General features: G+C 44.9%; 3 protein-coding genes across 3 annotated transcripts in view; all 3 read right to left on the reverse strand.

Annotated features, from left to right (window-relative positions):
• The window catches only part of kdm5ba (lysine demethylase 5Ba), a 43,094-nt gene extending 34,281 nt beyond the window's left edge, over positions 1 to 8,813 (reverse strand). The window contains exons 1-4 of the mRNA XM_076267900.1: positions 8,517 to 8,813; positions 5,242 to 5,319; positions 4,285 to 4,407; positions 3,754 to 3,924 (exon numbers count right to left, since the gene is read on the reverse strand). Of these exons, the coding sequence (XP_076124015.1) occupies positions 3,754 to 3,924; positions 4,285 to 4,407; positions 5,242 to 5,319; positions 8,517 to 8,669 (525 nt within the window). The 5' untranslated portion in view covers positions 8,670 to 8,813. The remainder of the gene's footprint in view (positions 1 to 3,753; positions 3,925 to 4,284; positions 4,408 to 5,241; positions 5,320 to 8,516) is intronic.
• A 2,332-nt stretch (positions 8,814 to 11,145) lies between these two features.
• On the reverse strand, positions 11,146 to 12,799 carry rabif (RAB interacting factor). The gene is made up of 2 exons (XM_076267904.1): positions 12,196 to 12,799; positions 11,146 to 12,035 (listed from the first exon to the last, which is right to left on the reverse strand). Exons 1-2 carry the CDS (start codon positions 12,346 to 12,348, stop codon positions 11,787 to 11,789), a joined length of 402 nt encoding a protein of 133 aa, XP_076124019.1. The 5' UTR covers positions 12,349 to 12,799; the 3' UTR covers positions 11,146 to 11,786.
• Positions 12,800 to 13,498: 699 nt separating this feature from the next.
• The window catches only part of adipor1a (adiponectin receptor 1a), an 8,936-nt gene continuing 4,934 nt past the window's right edge, over positions 13,499 to 17,500 (reverse strand). The window contains exons 8-9 of the mRNA XM_076267906.1: positions 15,823 to 16,016; positions 13,499 to 15,183 (exon numbers count right to left, since the gene is read on the reverse strand). Of these exons, the coding sequence (XP_076124021.1) occupies positions 15,055 to 15,183; positions 15,823 to 16,016 (323 nt within the window). The 3' untranslated portion in view covers positions 13,499 to 15,054. The remainder of the gene's footprint in view (positions 15,184 to 15,822; positions 16,017 to 17,500) is intronic.

Genomic DNA, 17,500 nt, shown 5'->3' on the forward strand with positions numbered 1-17,500 from the left:
CCGGTGGACTACTTCAGTGATCAGGGACGAGGGGAAGGACATTAGAAGGACATGCAAACCCCAGGGGAGTAGGCCAGGGGTGCAGGGGAGTAGGCCAAGGGTATTAATGGGAGTGCATGGGCTAGCTAGCTACAGAGGGGTATTAATGGGGTGCATGGACTAGCTAATTACATAGGGGTATTAATGGGAGTGCATGGGCTAGCTAGCTACAGAGGGGTATTAATGGGGTGCATGGGCTAGTTAGCTACAGAGGGGTATTAATGGGGTGCATGGGCTAGCTAGCTACAGAGGAGTATTAATGGGGTGCATGGGCTAGTTAGCTACAGAGCGGTATTAATGGAAGTGCATAGGGGTATTAATGGGGGTGCATGGGCTAGCTAGCTACAGAGGGGTATTAATGGGAGTGCAGAGGGGTATTAATGGGGTGCATGGGCTAGCTAGCTACAGAGGGGTATTAATGGGGTGCATGGGTTAGCTAGCTACAGAGGGGTATTAATGGGGTGCATGGGCTAGTTAGCTACAGAGGGGTATTAATGGGGGTGCAGAGGGGTATTAATGTGGTGCATGGGCTAGTTAGCTACAGAGGGGTATTAATGGGGTGCATGGGCTAGTTAGCTACAGAGGGGTATTAATGGGGTGTTCCTTTAATGGGGGCTAGTACACTTTGGATGAGCACTACCGATCATTCTCATCAGGCACATTGCATACTGTATTATTATAGAACAGTGTTGATTTATTAAATAAAGTTGAGTGTGTAGGTAACTCCCAAGCCAATAACCAAAATCATTCCCAACGTGCATGTAATTATATTTGGCTACTTATTTAAAATGGGGAAACTTGATCATTTCTAACCTTTAAAAGCCTAAAAACCTTTAAAAATAAAATATTGTTTAAACTATAACTGGATGCAATTTAATGTCGTTCCAGTTAAATAATTTAAATGGTCATGATTATATGATCAGACATTCAAACTACCGGTAATTCTAAGTATTTAGGCTTTTCTAGTTTAGTTTATCCAGCTGCCCTGCTATTTCACTTGTGACGTGATTGTTAAAACAGTGGGGCTGTGTGCAGATTTTAACATCCTTCCTGAGAACACGTCAACAAATGAGCCCTACATTAATGAGCCCATTTGGGTCCAGCTGCCAGCCGTCTGCCAACACACACACACACCCCCTATGTTAATATGGTGCTGTCCCCTCCACACACACACAGACCCTATGTTAATAAGCTGCTGCCCCCTCCACACACACGTTAATAAGCTGCTGCCACACACACACACACACACACACACACACACACACACACACACCTGTCCCCATTGAGGCTACTCCACCTCCCAAGTGCTATCCGCCACTTCCCCCTCTGTGGTCACATGACCTCCCAGGGATGCCGTTGGGCCGTGTGTGTGTGTGTGTGTGTGTGTGTGTGTGTGTGTGTGGGGGGGGGTTTGCTGCCAAATGGATTCTGCTGAGAACAAACTGTTAACCAGTAAACCCCACAGGGACCCTACAGGCTGGCACTACAGACAAAGAGGAGCGGAGATACGCGGCACATGCATCACAAACAGCCTTTCATATGCATGCACGCAGAGCTGCATTAACCCAGAGCCACAGGCCCTCACACACACACACACACACACACACACGGAGTCCCTCAGCAACTCCACCTCACACAGTCAGTCACTGAATACTATGCAGAACGGCATCTTTAGGCCATCTGATGTAGGCTACCCTAGGCCTTCCTGTGTTTATGGGATTTCTTTGATAGTTAATAAATACAACGTTCCAACCACTCAGGTCTTCATCAGATCCATACACCATTACCTGTTGCAATATGCAGTATCTGTGTGTGCATTCCTACATTACGTCTATTTCTTTGGTAGTTAAAATTTTTTGCTAACACATATATCCTAAGCTGCTATTATTATTATTAGACTGAATACTTCGGTGGTAGGCTGTGAGCTTTAATGAGTACATTTCGGGTAGCCTATCCTACGTCTAAGAAATAATTATTGAACTTCCGAAGTACTGCCCGAATATTAAACAGGTTGTTTGCAAGTTACGTTAACGTATTTTAGAGGGGCCTCTGTGTGCCTGTTGGTTTGCCTTCACTATCCGTGATGTATCCGAAATAGTTCCAGATTTCACTTCGACCTTTTGTTTTATCCACAAGCCGACGACTGTTGGCAAAGAACTTGTGTTGACACTGGCTGCGCAGTCACTCACCCAGAGCTGCCTGCTTGACATGCCCACTTGCATAGATGCGTGCAAGGAGCATGGAGAGTGGGAGCAGTCTACACACACACAGAACGCTATTATTTTAATAAAGAATCGATTCAAAAAACATCAGATTGTTTTGTTTTTTGTGTGAGGGCATTGTGATACCTTTCTAGTATCGTGTGAACGCCGCACCCCAAACACGTTCACAACTGTGTGGACACCGCATCCCAGACACCGCACCCCAAACATGTTCACAACTGTGTGGACACCGCATCCCAGACACCGCACCCCAAACACGTTCACAACTGTGTGGACACCGCATCCCAGACACCGCACCCCAAACACGTTCACAACTGTGTGGACGCCGCATCCCAGACACCGCACCCCAAACACGTTCACAACTGTGTGGACGCCGCATCCCAGACACCGCACCCCAAACACGTTCACAACTGAATCCCGCCCACACTGCGAGCCAAACTGCCAGCTGATCATGTGATCATCACAGTGCATACTCGGTGCAAGGACCTACACACACACACACACACACACACACACACCTTGCCTTTCTAGATCCTACAGGTCTTACAGGTTTTCCCCAATGCTGATTCTAATGTTAATGCAGAGACAGACGACTGACAAGCATCAGTAATTTAGACAAAGGGTGGTAACTCTTCTAAAAGAAGAACTCTGTGTCCATGTTTTGCTGGGAACATGAGGCCCTGGTGCTCTTCTAGTAGGAGGTTTATCACACACTGAATCAGGTTTGGCACCAAACGACGCACTTGGAACACCCCCAGGGTGTTTGTGTGTGTTAGGAGGAGGCGAGTGTTGAGGTCAGGCCTAGTCACCCCCCCCATCCTCCCTCCCCATAAACACCTGGCCATACTGAACGGCCATTACCTGCCCACCTGGCCATACTGAACGGCCATTACCTGCCCACCTGGCCATACTGAACGGCCATTACCTGCCCACCTGCACTGTGAGGACGTGCTGGGCTTCACTGGTAACGAGAGTGATCCGAGGCTGGCCTGCACATGGTTAGGCTAAATGATGGCAGTGCTGTTAACACTATCTGAATGTCTCTAAACGCCCGGTGTGCTTCGTATTTGTTTTGAGGTGATTATGCTGCATGTCTTCACCTCACCCTGAGCTGCTGAGCCCCACTCCTCCAGGCGGGAGTAGGACGGTTTTCACATCTTCCAGTTCTCCAAATCTGGGCTGCATTTCAACAGCGTTCTTATGTAACGACCCACGGTAAAACAGGGTGTATTTAAAACCCTAGTCTCTCAAAAGAAAAGAAAAAGAAAAAACAAAACAAAACCCTAGTCTCTCTGTGGCTTGAAATCTGTTGCACCAAAGTGCTTTCAGGAGTCGGCATGTAGAGCAGGCACCCGGGGGCAGGGCCAGGAGGTGTGTGTGTGTGTGTGTGTGTGTGTGTGTGAGGGGTGATGTCTGGGGGCAGGGCCAGGTTGTGCCACCTGGCAGCGGAGGTGGTGAGGGGTGATGTCTGGGGTGGGGGGTGGATACTCACGGGGCGGTTGGCGCCAGTCTGGAACAGGTGGTAGGGGTAGAGGATCCTCTCGTAATGAGCTCGCAGGTGAGAGCCGACAGCCTTGCCCGGAGCAAAGCCCATCTTCAGAGAGATCTTCGTCCACCTCCTCTCACGGCACACCACTTCGAAACCGCCTTCATCTTTCACCAGCTGAGGAGGGAGACACAAGCACACACACAAACACTCATATCAGTACACACACGTTCACTAGTGTGTACACTACACATATGCAAAAACATTCACCCACACAAACACTCATATCAGTACACACACGTTCACTAGTGTGTACACTACACATATGCAAAAACATTCACCCACACAAACACTCGTGCATCCAAACTTTCATAAACATACAGACACACACACACAAACGCGCGTACACATGCACACACACTAATATACCAGAGAGGGAATTGCAATGTGACCAATGTTTATTCGCAGGGCTGACGTCACAAGGATCGTTCAGGCGCAATATGGTGAGAGGTGGACTGAGGTGGGGCATGGGCGTACCTTGTGGAGCAGGTAGAGGTCGAGGATCTTGCGTTCCACGTGTGGGATTTTCAGCGTACATCCCTGCAGCTCCCAAAACTTGGCGATCTGATCCAGGAAGTTGAGCTTCACCCTGGTCTGAGCCTGTTAAAGGGCAATAGAAGAGCAGCTCACTTCACGCAGGGACCACATGGTCAAACACTCACTTCACGCATCCAACACGAGGGACCACATGGTCAAACACTCACTTCACGCATCCAACACGAGGGACCACACGGTCAAACACTTCACTGCAACTTTTGACTTCTTTTAACATGTTATTCGATGTTTTTGGCAATAAAATGAGTAAAAAAAACAACAAAAAAAACTTCCGACTTCTTTCAAAAAGAAATGAATGGTAATCCAAAACCATAGCAGAATCTAAATACTTTGTATATTCATGATCCCACTGAGCTTTCAATCAAGAACAGGAATTAAAGTGACTGTGTGCACAAACACACACACACACACACACACACACAGAGCAGATTTGTGTTGATGTTAGTGATAGCAGAGTGGTTGTGCGGCGCTGCTCTCTGAACCTCAGGGGTCGTGACCCCTCTCTGCAGACAGCATGCTCCAGGACAAATGGCCAGGCTCCATGGCGGCCCCCTACTGCCTCACACAAAGAGCACGGCTGCCCTCTCAGAGCCTCTCTTAATCACCAGTCAAGGCTCACACATTCTGCCCACATGTCTCTGTGTGTGTGTGTGTGTGTGTGTGTGTGTGTGTGTGTGGATATGAGTATGGATGTTTGCATGTGTGGCTGTGTGTGTGTGTGTGTAGATATGAGTATGGATGTTTGCATGTGTGGCTTGTGTGTGTGTGGCTGTGTGTGTGTGGCTGTGTGTGTGTGTGTGTATACAGATGTTTGCATGTGTGGCTGTATGTGTGTGTGTGTGTGTGTGTGTGTTTGCATGTGTGGCTGTGTGTGTGTACCTCCAGCTCGTTGAGCCTCTGGATTCGTGGAGTGAAATGCAGACGGTCGACATCACAGGCAAATGGAGGCTGCCAGCCCTGCAGGAGGTCAAACACCAACAGGTTACACACACACAATGATATCGCTCAACCCCCCCCCCTAGATCTAACATTCTCACCCTCCCAAAGTAAAGTTTATATATGGTTTGTATATATATATGGTTTATATAGTACAAGAAAATACAATTTACGTCTAGTAGTGTGTTTGTGTGTGGGGGGGGGGGGGGTGAGGGGGTGCATGTGGACCCCTCCTAGCCCATAGACTACAGCATTATCACTTAAACACCCACGCACACAGCCCAAACTGTTTGCACACACACACACTAATGACAAAAACACACTTGACCTCAATAATACACATCAGCACAGTTGGTAAATAGTGGCACCCCTCCCTCTGTAGCCTTCTGTAAATAGGTCTAAATATTTGAGAATACTTTCACTTTTGCATCAGTGTATCTGGACTCTGAACACTGTGACTAAAAAAACATCTTACTTCATCTAATCAACCTGTACTCTACGTCACGACTAAACCCATTAACTCCTCAGGAAATGAGAAGACATTTTGTGACAGTCTTCTGAACTCCTCCGATATGCCCGCTGTCTGTGGCCTTGCTTCTCTAACATGCACTTCCCCCTCTTCCCTACTCTACCTCCTTCTACCACTTTCTCCTTTAACTACACCTTGACTAGTACTTAGGCCTAAAACTTCTGCATGCACATCTTCTGGTAGTAGTATTATTGTAATATGCATTGCCACCTAAGGTCTCCTAAGCATTGTTGCTTGAATGTTATTCCTTATTTTGTAAGTCACTTTGAATAAAAGCATCTGCTAAATCAATAAATGTAACGTAAATATCTAACAGGCCACAGGTAGACCCATCCGCTTGATTCCTTTACAGCACAGCACAGCACAGGACAGCACAGGACAATACAGCACAGGACGACCCAGCTCACTCGGTTCCTCTACAGCACAGTACAGGCTGACCCAGCCCACTCGGTTTCTCTACAGCACAGCACAGCACAGGCTGACCCAGCTCACTCGGTTCCCCCACAGCACAGCACAGCACAGGACGACCCAGCCTGGCTCACCCAGGCAACTTCAGAGGGGTGTACTACAGAGCAAGGCTAACTTACTGGCTCACCCAGATAACTATAGAGGGGTGTACTACAGAGCAAGGCTAACTTACTGGCTCAGCCAGGCAACTATAGAGGGGTGTACTACAGAGCAAGGCTAACTTACTGGCTCATCCAGATAACTTCAGGAGTCCGCTGATCTCCAAACATGACTCTTTACAAACAATAGCTGCCCAGTGCAGTGTTCAGCGGTTAGTCAGTTACCAGGTTAGTACAGCCCCAAGATGACCGGAGCCCACACACCATCCTTCATAAACACAACACAACACACCAGAACAACAAAACACAGAACACACACCCCTCTGGTGTGATGGATATTGTATAAGATTCAGGGTAATGGTGAGCTAAACAGAATCTTCTTAGTGAGAGATCACTGAACTACCCCAAAGCCCAAGAGAAACTTGCTTTATTCCACCAAGATGTTATTCTACAACCACGCATATGCCTACAATGCAAGCATTTGGGCGTGCAGTCTATCCGTTTCTGCAAAAGTGCTTTCCCACGTCGCGCACATAACAAGAGGCAGCGGTTTTATCACTGCTAACCACATAACAATGTTTACAACACAAAAGCATATGGGCGTCCTTACTCCACTAAATCATAGCGATGTTTGGGCTTGTCTCAGATTAACAGCCACCAGACTTTGATTCAGCCTCCTACTCTCTATTGCAAGGACATTTTTTTTACCAAAGCCTGACCAAATTCCACTTGATGTTTGACTGAGAAGAACCGTTAACATCCTCTTTGTCTTTCAAAATAAACAAGAAAGACACTGATCGAACAGGGTACCCATCTCTGCACCGAAAGCACTATATTTCCTGTATTCAGAAGGAAAAACACCTGATTATATAATCGAATGGGGCAGTCTTGTCACTTTGGCGTACACCATTCCCGAAATGTCGACGATGTGTTGGTAATACTTGTGTAGTATCGGCGTAGTAATGTGACAATGTAACTCTGCATGTGTAAACAGTGCATCGTGGAGAGAATTGCTGGGCATTTTCACTGAGGAACAGACGTTACTCTTCATTAATTTTCTCAATACTAATGAGGTTCACTGGGTTGGAAGTGATAAGTTTGTTTTCTCTTCGTGGCCGTCTAACTATACAACAGTAATGGCCGCACAGTGAACAAGGAGGCTTTCAGGAAGCGCCCGAGCGCTATCAACCTCAACAACCTTTTCGGGCACCACACGAGTGTTTCCGTGACTTTATTTACTTTCGTCGAAGTACAGCTCGTGGAAATCTCGCTGAGAATGCAAGCAGGCCTAGGACCAAATGACTAAAAGAGTATTGTTAACTGACACCATATTCATGGTGGAGATGGGCGCGTCACCCTCCATCAACTGACTAGTTCTACACACAGAGATACACACAAAACGTACACACACACACTTACATAATAGTGTGCCATCCGCCAATGTATCCATTTTTGGGGGTCGTTTCTTTTTGTTTTGGCCTTGTAATTACTTACTTTGATTTCACAAATACATAAAAGGGGAGATTGCAAGTCATCAAGCAGTGGCCTAACGTCACTTATCGATAACGTTAAACTAGCTAACTTGCAGTTAACGTTAGAACACCACTGAAGGAGCAGAGAAACAAACTAGAAAAAAAAAACTGGAAGCTAACAACATAATGCTGGCTTTGACATCAGTGCAGATCAAACAGAATACAAAAGAGGACGATGCTTTATTCCACATCCTCAGCTATATTTCGTTTTTTAATATCCACTACTTAATATTCAAAAATAAATCATTCGAATTTCCCAATTCGATCTGATTAGAACTTACAATAAGAAATGTGGATTTTGAACAACTTCATGTAAAATACATTTAAAAGCCGAGGCTAACTCAGCCACCTGAGTACAGGAGAATAACGTTACTGTAAGCATTTTACGTTCAGCGTACACACACAAACACACGCGCACACGCCGTTACTTGACTAGCTAGCTTCGGCCACTCGAGCCGCAATCCGCCATGTTGAAAAACCTGTCTTTTAACAGAAGTGTTTTAACCCAACTCTTATCAGCATATCACTGAGAAATATGCATTAAATTGACGTGAATGTTGTAACATTGGTACAAATAAGCGTTATACATACCTGTGGCGGTCGGACTTTGCAGATACCAGTTTTTTCAGCTATTGGTCGTATTTTGTTGATAAACGCAAATGGGTCGGCAAATTCCTCCCAACTGGGCTCAAAGACAGGACACTCCGGTGGAGGAATGAACTCGTTTGGCCGAGGTTGGGTCATCGTCGTTATGTTTTTCCGAATAGTGACATGTACTTGCTTTAATAAGTTATCAAGTTAATGTGTCGGTTCTTTAGTTTTGTGTCAATCGCTCAACACAAACTCCTTTCACCTGAACTCCTGCAATTAGCTAGCCAACATCCTCATTCACTTTGGCAACGGACACGCACAACAGGATTGTCGATGTGAGTAGGGTATCTTCCGCCAGAGAATATAGAGACCATTGAAGGTTCGTGAAATGCTTTTATTGCTCACTGTTTCTCCACATAATGCATATGACATTTAAAAGTTCTTATCATTTCTCGATGTAAAAATGATAACATCATAATTTCATTGAAGTCCAACCATACAGACAGATTGAATGATCGTTATAGACAAGCCTACCTTAGAAAGTTGACAGAAACAATTGATGAAATGTATTTTAAATCAGATTATTCTATAGTAGTTTCAGTTCCATTACTTGGAAGTACTTCAAAACCTGGTAAAACACACTCAAATGCAACTGGTGACATGATTCTGAAATATTGAAATAATTCGACAAATTTCCCTGGCAATAGTTTGATCCGTTTAAAAATATTTATAGCTTCACAGTCGAATGGCCTGATATGTAATTTCATTAGGTCCTAGCAATTACCTTTTTTTCCTGAATTATTTATTTATTTCTCACTGAAGATGGTCCATGGTGATTTACTCATGCGCATTAATAAAGTACAGCTGATAGCTTCATCACGACCGGAACTACTTTTTTAAATAGACGCTTGACCATAGTCCTTTAGTTGACGAAATATCTCGAGGATTGGCCCATAGGGTGATCATGGACAATACTAATGGTCAAGTGTCCATTTATTAAACCACACGTCAGAATACATGAACACAAATAATCAAACTAAAATGTTTCTTCTTTTCAAAAATCGTACGAATATGGTAGCTTTGGTTAGGCTACGTGGGCTAGGCTATGCAAGCTCAGTTGGGCAACAAATACACAGCTCCCGACACGTCAGAGGTAGGCTACAAAGAAGGAACTAGTAGCGTTCACTGGATATTTGCAACATTTGGCAACAATGGATATTTGTTGCAAAAGGGATATGCAAGAGTGCCTACAACTGAAAAGCATTGAAGGCAAAACATGGCTAACGTTACCGTGCCAAACGAAAGTCTAAGATATCAACGATGAAATTTGAAACAAACATAAACTTCAAAAATAATAATACACTTATTAACACAAAAAATAACCAAACGAATCCGCTTTGGGAGTGTTAGTCTAACGTTTTCCGGGGGCACAGATGGTCGCCGTGGTATTTTGCATTTCTCATGTTTCAGCTCTCGGTGGCGATGTTGGGTCTGTGTCAGCTTAGCCTGCTACCGCATCATTCCATTCACGCCCAGCTTGTCAGCACGTACCACACGTCAGCATGCAAACCAGGCCATCCAACCTGAACGCAGGTGCTCTCAAAACATCAAAATGCTGCGGCGAGTGGAAGAAGACGAACTCTGCAGTCAATATTTATCCATATAGTCAAAAAATCATGACCAACTCAAAACTCAATGACAAAATGAACGAAACACATTTAATTGAAAATCTTAATCAAACTACTGATGAGGATATGTCGAATTGGATACAAATTAATTAAGCTATTGTTCACAGTTGTGATGTTATGCAGATGGCTTAAACATGTTGTCAGGTAAATGTCAAACTAATTTCCTCATTTTTTATCTGCTGTCTCTTATGCTTCCTAGATACATTTAAGTATAAGTATATATACTCTTGAAATTTAGTCATCCCTCTGGTAAAATTCACCATGTTCTCAATTACGGAAAAGCTTTTAACAAGTACCTTATACCCCTCAAAGATTATTCCACAGACTATGCTTACAGTCTAGTATTTGATGGTAATGTTTAACTATGCTCGTTTCAGTGGTGTCCATTGCAGTGGATCTAATGGGTTTAGGTCTGGGCTATAGACTGTATAAAATAGGTCTGGGCAAATTAGAAAATATGAGAGCTTGATTCACAGAGGCAAACAGGACCAAGAGTAGATACTCTTTAAGTTAAAGAATCAAGCTGGATGACATTAAATCAGTGGGCAAAATTGGGAGGAACATTGCATTCTCAAAACAACTATGACCTCTAGTTCCTTGAATTTCCTCTTGGGGTCAATAAAGTACCTATCTATCTAGCTAGCTCTCTCAATGTAGTTGGTGTAGTTGGAAATAGAAATGTCTCTCATATATGACTTGCATTTGTTGTTCAACTGTTCTGCTGTAGCTTGCCCTCCAGCCGTGTCCAGCACAGACTAAAGATCCGTTCAGTATTCCAGAGGCGAGCGACGTGTCCGTCAATCAAGAGCAATAAATAACCCAACACCTGTGGTTTGTGTAGAGGTTGGCAGGTTCAAATAACTCACTTGACGCACTCCTTTACCAACTTGTAGTTAGTTACACATGCATGTAGAATTCCACTTTACCCAGGGACTACTACGCATTTTAAGCACATATTTTATTTCAATGAGTTAAAAGTAATGTAAAGTGTATTTTAGATTTCTGTTAAGTGAGGCTGACTTAAAGGAAGACTGGCAGCCAATAACTGACAAAATGAGATCCTTCCCCCACTGTAACTGCCATAGAGTGTCTAGGTTAATAACTGACTGGATAGGTGACAGGGTTATATATTATGTTGACATGTATCTCCAGGTGAGATCACAGGGTCATTAAACCTCAATCCAATGGCATCACATATTCATCTTATGACTCAACAGCTGATACAAATGTTACTACATAACCAAAACAGGACCATGGAAACGTCCTTAAAGATTAAAATTGAGAAAAAGACAGAAGAAACACATCAGCATTTGCACACGGCTAGTTGGGAATGCAGATAAATAATCTATCAGTATGACAACATTACAGTATTACAAAGCCAGCCAGCTGCTCATGGAGGGACCAGGCGCCGTATGGATACAGCCAAGGCAGAAACATACATCCTGAGCTGGGCTGCTGACTGGTCAAAGGCTAGAAGCCCTCCAGAGCAGGACTGCTCTCAGGACGATCACTAGGACCAGACAGATGGGGTCACCCCGCGAGTCTGGGGGTCGGGTGGGGTCTGGGGGGTCAAACCCCCACCTTAGGCATGGTTAACCCTCTCCAGGGCCACGTAGAAGCTCTTCTTGTCATCTAAACAGTGCCAGCCGATGGGTCCGATTTCACAGTCTGCACAAATGAGGTACTTTATTCTCCCCACGTCCTTGGTGAAGCCTACGTTCTCGAAGGTGTACATGTCATCGACCACCCAATGGTCTGTCAGAGTGTCCCCGTCCACTGAGCCTTCTGACTGGGTAATATTGGTCTTTTTCCGCATGGACGGGAGAAACAGCTGCAGGAGGACAGAGAAAATATCGAAGGTTAGAAAGACAATTGAGACCGACATTTGAGAATGCCAACATGACATGTCATGTCAGAGCTGTTAAAGAGTACACAAGAGATAGAAACCAAATCCATTAGGCCTATTAGTGTGAGTTAATTGTTCTGTTTACCTCCCTCTCTGCGAACTGCGCGGACCCTGGGCACAGCACCTTGGAACCGCATCGTTGGCACAATACCGATTTGACGTTCTTCCCGTCCTCAGATACTAGTGTTGAGCGGTCCACGCATGGCCCCGACGGAGATTTCTGACCCTCTTGATCCATACTGTGAGCTTTTGTTGTTCTAACCGTTAGACAGCAGATGTGATTTATACATACAAGACCACAGTTCTCGCTAGCTAACTTCTAAATGATCTACGCTAGGTGGCTAGTTATACGCGCGGTTATCTATTCATCCGCTGTCAAATTACTTTCGTGAGTTTCAGTTCAAAATCAATTTGGAATTGGGCTTGTCTGCAAGAAAAGTTTTCTTGCATTAGTGCTGTCAAACACTCCAGACGAAAAATAAGCAAACGCTACTCGTGTAGCATAGCTAACGACATGCTAGTGCGAATGCACTGAAACCAGTCAACGAACACACCTCCACGTTGTCTATGCCGACGTTGGCAACTACAATCGCATTTCTTTGAATGGTAAAGTAGAGAAGATTGTAAAAGGCTTGCAACTATGGAATGCTGCCAAAATATACCGGAGCGCCCTAGACCATCAGGAGGAAGTCCGCGTGCAGAAGTCCAGGCGGCGGAAGGCGCTTTGGTCAATTTTGCAACAAGGCTGAAGAACCGTCTGGAAACAAAGCAGCAATATAACGTTCCGGCCTCCATCACGGGGAAAAAATGATTTCGATACATAGCTGGACTTTTGTGTTCTAATGACTAGGACAGCGTTTGAAAATCCAATTTCATATTGAAAAAAGGTAGGAAAATTTATGAAAATTTATATTTACAACAATGCCATCCAGAACCCCCCCCACCCCTTTTGCATCGGAGTATGAAAATGTATTCAGTCTGTCAGGGAGGGGATGTAAGTGAGCATGATTGACATATTAACTTATTTTACTGACTGCACCATTCCTCAGTCGCACAGCATCATCCTCAGGTAGCCGAAACCCTGGTCTGCTCCAGAGCCCTTATGTGGGTCGATACTGGAAAGAGCCGCGGGTTGACCATTATGGCCAGCGCAGAGAAATCCATATTGAGCTATCCGCCAACGGCCCAAGAGGGAGAGCTGGCCGTAAAACTGACTATGGAACACGGCACTCACACCATGTGCAGTTTTGCTCAGTATGGTGAATGTAATGATAGTTTCTTCCTAGAAGAAGTTCTGCATTGTGAAATTACTAGGCTATTGTAGATGTAGTGTGTTAAAAAGTGCATTTAAATAAAACAAAGAAATATATAAAATGACACAACTCCAATTTATCATTCATAAATATTTATTATAATCTTCACAATTTCAGTGAAATGTTTGATTTACCACTTGTCTACACATAACAAGAAATGAATACACAGATTGTTTTAGTCTTTTGAAATAACGCCACATAAAGTAAGCTTATTTAAAAGAGAGCTAACACTAGGTGCTCATATACAGCAGTTTGAGAAAAATGCATTGATGGAGGTCAACATTCATTCACTAGTGACTGGATTGAAGTAAGAAAAAAGAATATTTATATGCAAGACCCTAAGTTCACTAGACTGCAGTGTTGGCCCAAAACTATTTAAAACTATTTCCAGTGGCCTAAGGCACAGGAATACTAAAGGATTATTGTACACATCCATACTGCAGGGCGGACCTAATGCAGCACTTTATGCTCACGTCTGTAATAATGCAATTGTAAGGTGCAACAGCTTGACCTACTGAGTTCTGAGTTCATCCTTACGTATAAGGCTCGAGATGCCAGCGGAACCTCAAGAGTGGGTTTGACCTAGTTATTCTACCCACCATCTCACCCTTTGTGCGTTCCCAGCCTGCTTAGAAAAACAATACATCTGAGTATGAGTATTAGCTGAGTATTAGCCAATCATGTGGTGGGCCTGATGGCTGAGGCAATGCCCTAACTTCCTCCCCAGCCCAGACAGAGGCCGGTTCTGCCGCTGGTCTGGCCCACACTAGAGCCAGGTCCAAGCCAGATCAGAGCCGGATGTGTCCCAGCATCCTCTGCTGTCTCTGAGGGAAACCCTCTCACGCCGGACTGGAGAACAAGTATTTGAAATAGTCAACACTCGGTTATGAGTGAGGAGTATGTGTATTAAGAGTCGGTGCTAACGTCACTGAGAGAACCCATCCACCCAACTGACCACAGAGACTAATCAGCCGCTAACCTCAGAGTCAGATGCTAACCCAATCAGCCGCTAACCTCTTAGTCAGATGCTAACCCAACCAGCCGCTAACCTCTTAGAGTCAGATGCTAACCCTACCCAACCTACTACAGCTAACCTCTTAGAGTCAGATGCTAACCCAACCCAACCCACTACAGCTAACCCCCTCAATCCAGCTTATAATAAAGAGATGTGTCAAATGCCAACTCCTCAGCATCAGATGCTATCTCTCATTGCTAACCCCTTAAACCAACTTACCCGAGAGAGATGCACCAGACGTTAACCCAACTTGCTAACCCCTTTCAACTGGGCTTACCAGAGAGATGCTGCTGCACCAACGGCCCCCAGGGGAGATAATAACTCCACCTGGAGGCCCCAGCAGCTCCAGACTAAAACACTCAGTAGGAACCCCACAGAGCCAAGAGACCGGGAGAATGGAGAGCAGAGAGGAGAGAGGGAGAGGTAGAAATAGAGAGGGAGAAAGGGAGAGGAGAGAGGGAGGAGAGAGAGGGAGAGGAGAGGTCATGACCTATTCATTTATCCAGCAGCACATTTCTGAGGACGAGGGAGAGGAGGGGGGTCTGAGAAGAGGGGTGTGTGTGTGTGTGTGTGTGTGTGTTTGTGTGTGCTTGTGAGTGTGTGGGGTGGTTGTGTTTCAGAGGAGAGTGTCGTCAGTGCAGCCACCCTCCAGGCCGTAGCGGAACTCCTGCAAGTTGGACACGCCGTAGAAGTGGATGAAGGCAGCTGCCACCACCAGCACGTGGAAGATCTGATGAGAGTGGAACTACAGAGAGGAGAGAGAGGAGGAGTGGAGAAGAGAGGAGAGGAGAGGAGAGGAGGAGAAAGAGGAGTGGAGTGGAGGAGAAAGAGGAGAAGAGAAGAGAGGAGGAGTACAGGAGAGGAGGAGAAAGAGGAGTGGAGAAGAGAAGAGAGGAGGAGTACAGGAGTGGAGGAGAAAGAGGAGTGGAGTGGAGGAGAAAGAGGAGTGGAGTGGTGGAGAAAGATAAAGAGGAAGAGTGGAAAGAGTGGAGTAGAGAATAGAAGAGAAGAGAATTAGACAAGTGAAACATCCCAACACATCACATTACAGCTCACCATCACAGATATTCAGCAGGAGATCTGGCGATGCTCTCACACCTCCACCAGCCTCTCCTCTATGTGTGTGTGTGTGTGTGTGTGTGTGTGTGTGTGTGTGTACCTGCTCTGGTGGGTCGGTGGTGTGTGTGTGTGTGTGTGTGTGTGTGTGTTCTCAATACTCAAGGTCACCTTACAAAATCAAAAGTAAAACACTCAATCATCAAACAAGCAATCAGAAAAAAACAGGCAATAAAATAACATAATAATACTATTAATAATAAAAACAGGAAATAAAATGACATAATAATACTATTAATAATAAAAGGAGGAGGTGAGGGGATCTTACCAGGATGTCACACTTCCCAGGGAAGTAGCGCTCGGGGATGCGGGCAGCGTACAGGCCGGCCCCGGTGATGTACATGGCCCCCATCAGGTAGAACCAGCCCATCTGGCCCACCGTCGTCGCCTTCACAAAGCCCTCCTCGATGGTGAAATGCATTGTGGGAACAATGCCACTCAGTCCCAGACCCATGAACACTCCTGTGGAGACATTCAAACACACACACACACACACAGCATGTTGGTCTTGCGTTTGGCTACGGTCATACACACCATTATTTTATATTCTGTTAATACACTGCACATATCTATATTATTCTTACTACTATTATAATGTTACTGCTACTACATATATCTACATGTTTTTCATACATTGTTCATATCACATAGCCATATGTATTCTGCTCTTATATGGTAACTGCTAACACACTGCACATATTTATATCTAATTTAGATTACTCTAAACCACCTTCTGTAAACCAACTGTATACTACTGTCTACACTGCACTATATTTATTGCCCTGTCTATGCACCACCTGCCTATACTTTGTATATCACATTGCACTTTTCTGCTTTTTTTGCACTTCTGGTTGGATGCAAACTGCATTTCGTTGTCTTTGTACTTGTACTCTGCACAATGACAATAAAGTTGAATCTCATCGTAAAGTTGAATCTAAAATAAAGTTGAATCTAAAACCATGTTGGTCTAGCGTTCGGGTCTATGGGATACAACATCAACTTCATTTACTGAACCTTATTTAAAATATCATCACTATAATCCATACTTTCACAAAAATGGTTGACTCTTGTACGTGATGTTCATCTGCATGATGTTACGTTACAACATACAGGGAGGCGATGGAGCCATGGTGTGTGTGTGTGTGTGTGTGTGTGTGTGTGTGTGTGTGTGTGTGTGTGTGTGTGTGTGTGTGTGAGCATCTGTATGGGTCGTGCTGATCCATATGCGTGTGTGTGTGTGTGCGTGTGAGCATCTGTATGGGTCGTGCTGATCCATATGCGTGTGTGTGTGTGTGTGTGTGTGTGTGTGTGTGTGTGTGTGTGTGTGAGCATCTGTATGGGTCGTGCTGATCCATATGCGTGTGTGTGCGTGTGTGTGTGTGTGTGTGTGTGTGTGTGAGCATCTGTATGGGTCGTGCTGATCCATATGCGTGCTCGCTCCGTGACTCTTCAATAATTCACAGACCTTGACTGTATTCATTCACTATGAATGGTGTCCATGGCGATAACTATGATCAGGTTCCAACCACAAAGCCAGCCACTGTGAGTGAAATACAATGTGTGTGTGTGTGTGTGTGTGTGTGTGTGTGTGTGTGTGTCTACTGCACAAGTGCAGGGCCGGGTCAGTCTGTTAGTCCTAGTTTATGTGTAAGAGAGACTGCTCTGGAGAAACACAGTGAACAGTCGAATGTGAATGACATGTTTGTGATCTATTCCGGTGCACAATGAGAGTGTGACAGATTGATTGATTAATTAATCCTATTTTGACGATGATAGCCACTGTGTGTGTGTGTATCGCCTCCGGTGAGTCGGTGCTGGTGTGTATGTGTATGTGTGTGTACCAGGGGTCCGTTGCACAAAAGCAGAATTAAGACATCCGGAATAAGTTACTGAGCTGCGCTCAATGAATCCAAAACGTGAGCGTACAGGCTTAATTGGTTGCACAA

The sequence above is a fragment of the Alosa pseudoharengus genome, unplaced genomic scaffold (genome assembly GCF_046254945.1).
Source record: "Alosa pseudoharengus isolate Yale_2024_CS ecotype anadromous, Long Island Sound unplaced genomic scaffold, YU_APseudo_1.1 YU_APseudo_1.1_scf_5, whole genome shotgun sequence".
Lineage (NCBI taxonomy): Eukaryota > Metazoa > Chordata > Actinopteri > Clupeiformes > Clupeidae > Alosa > Alosa pseudoharengus.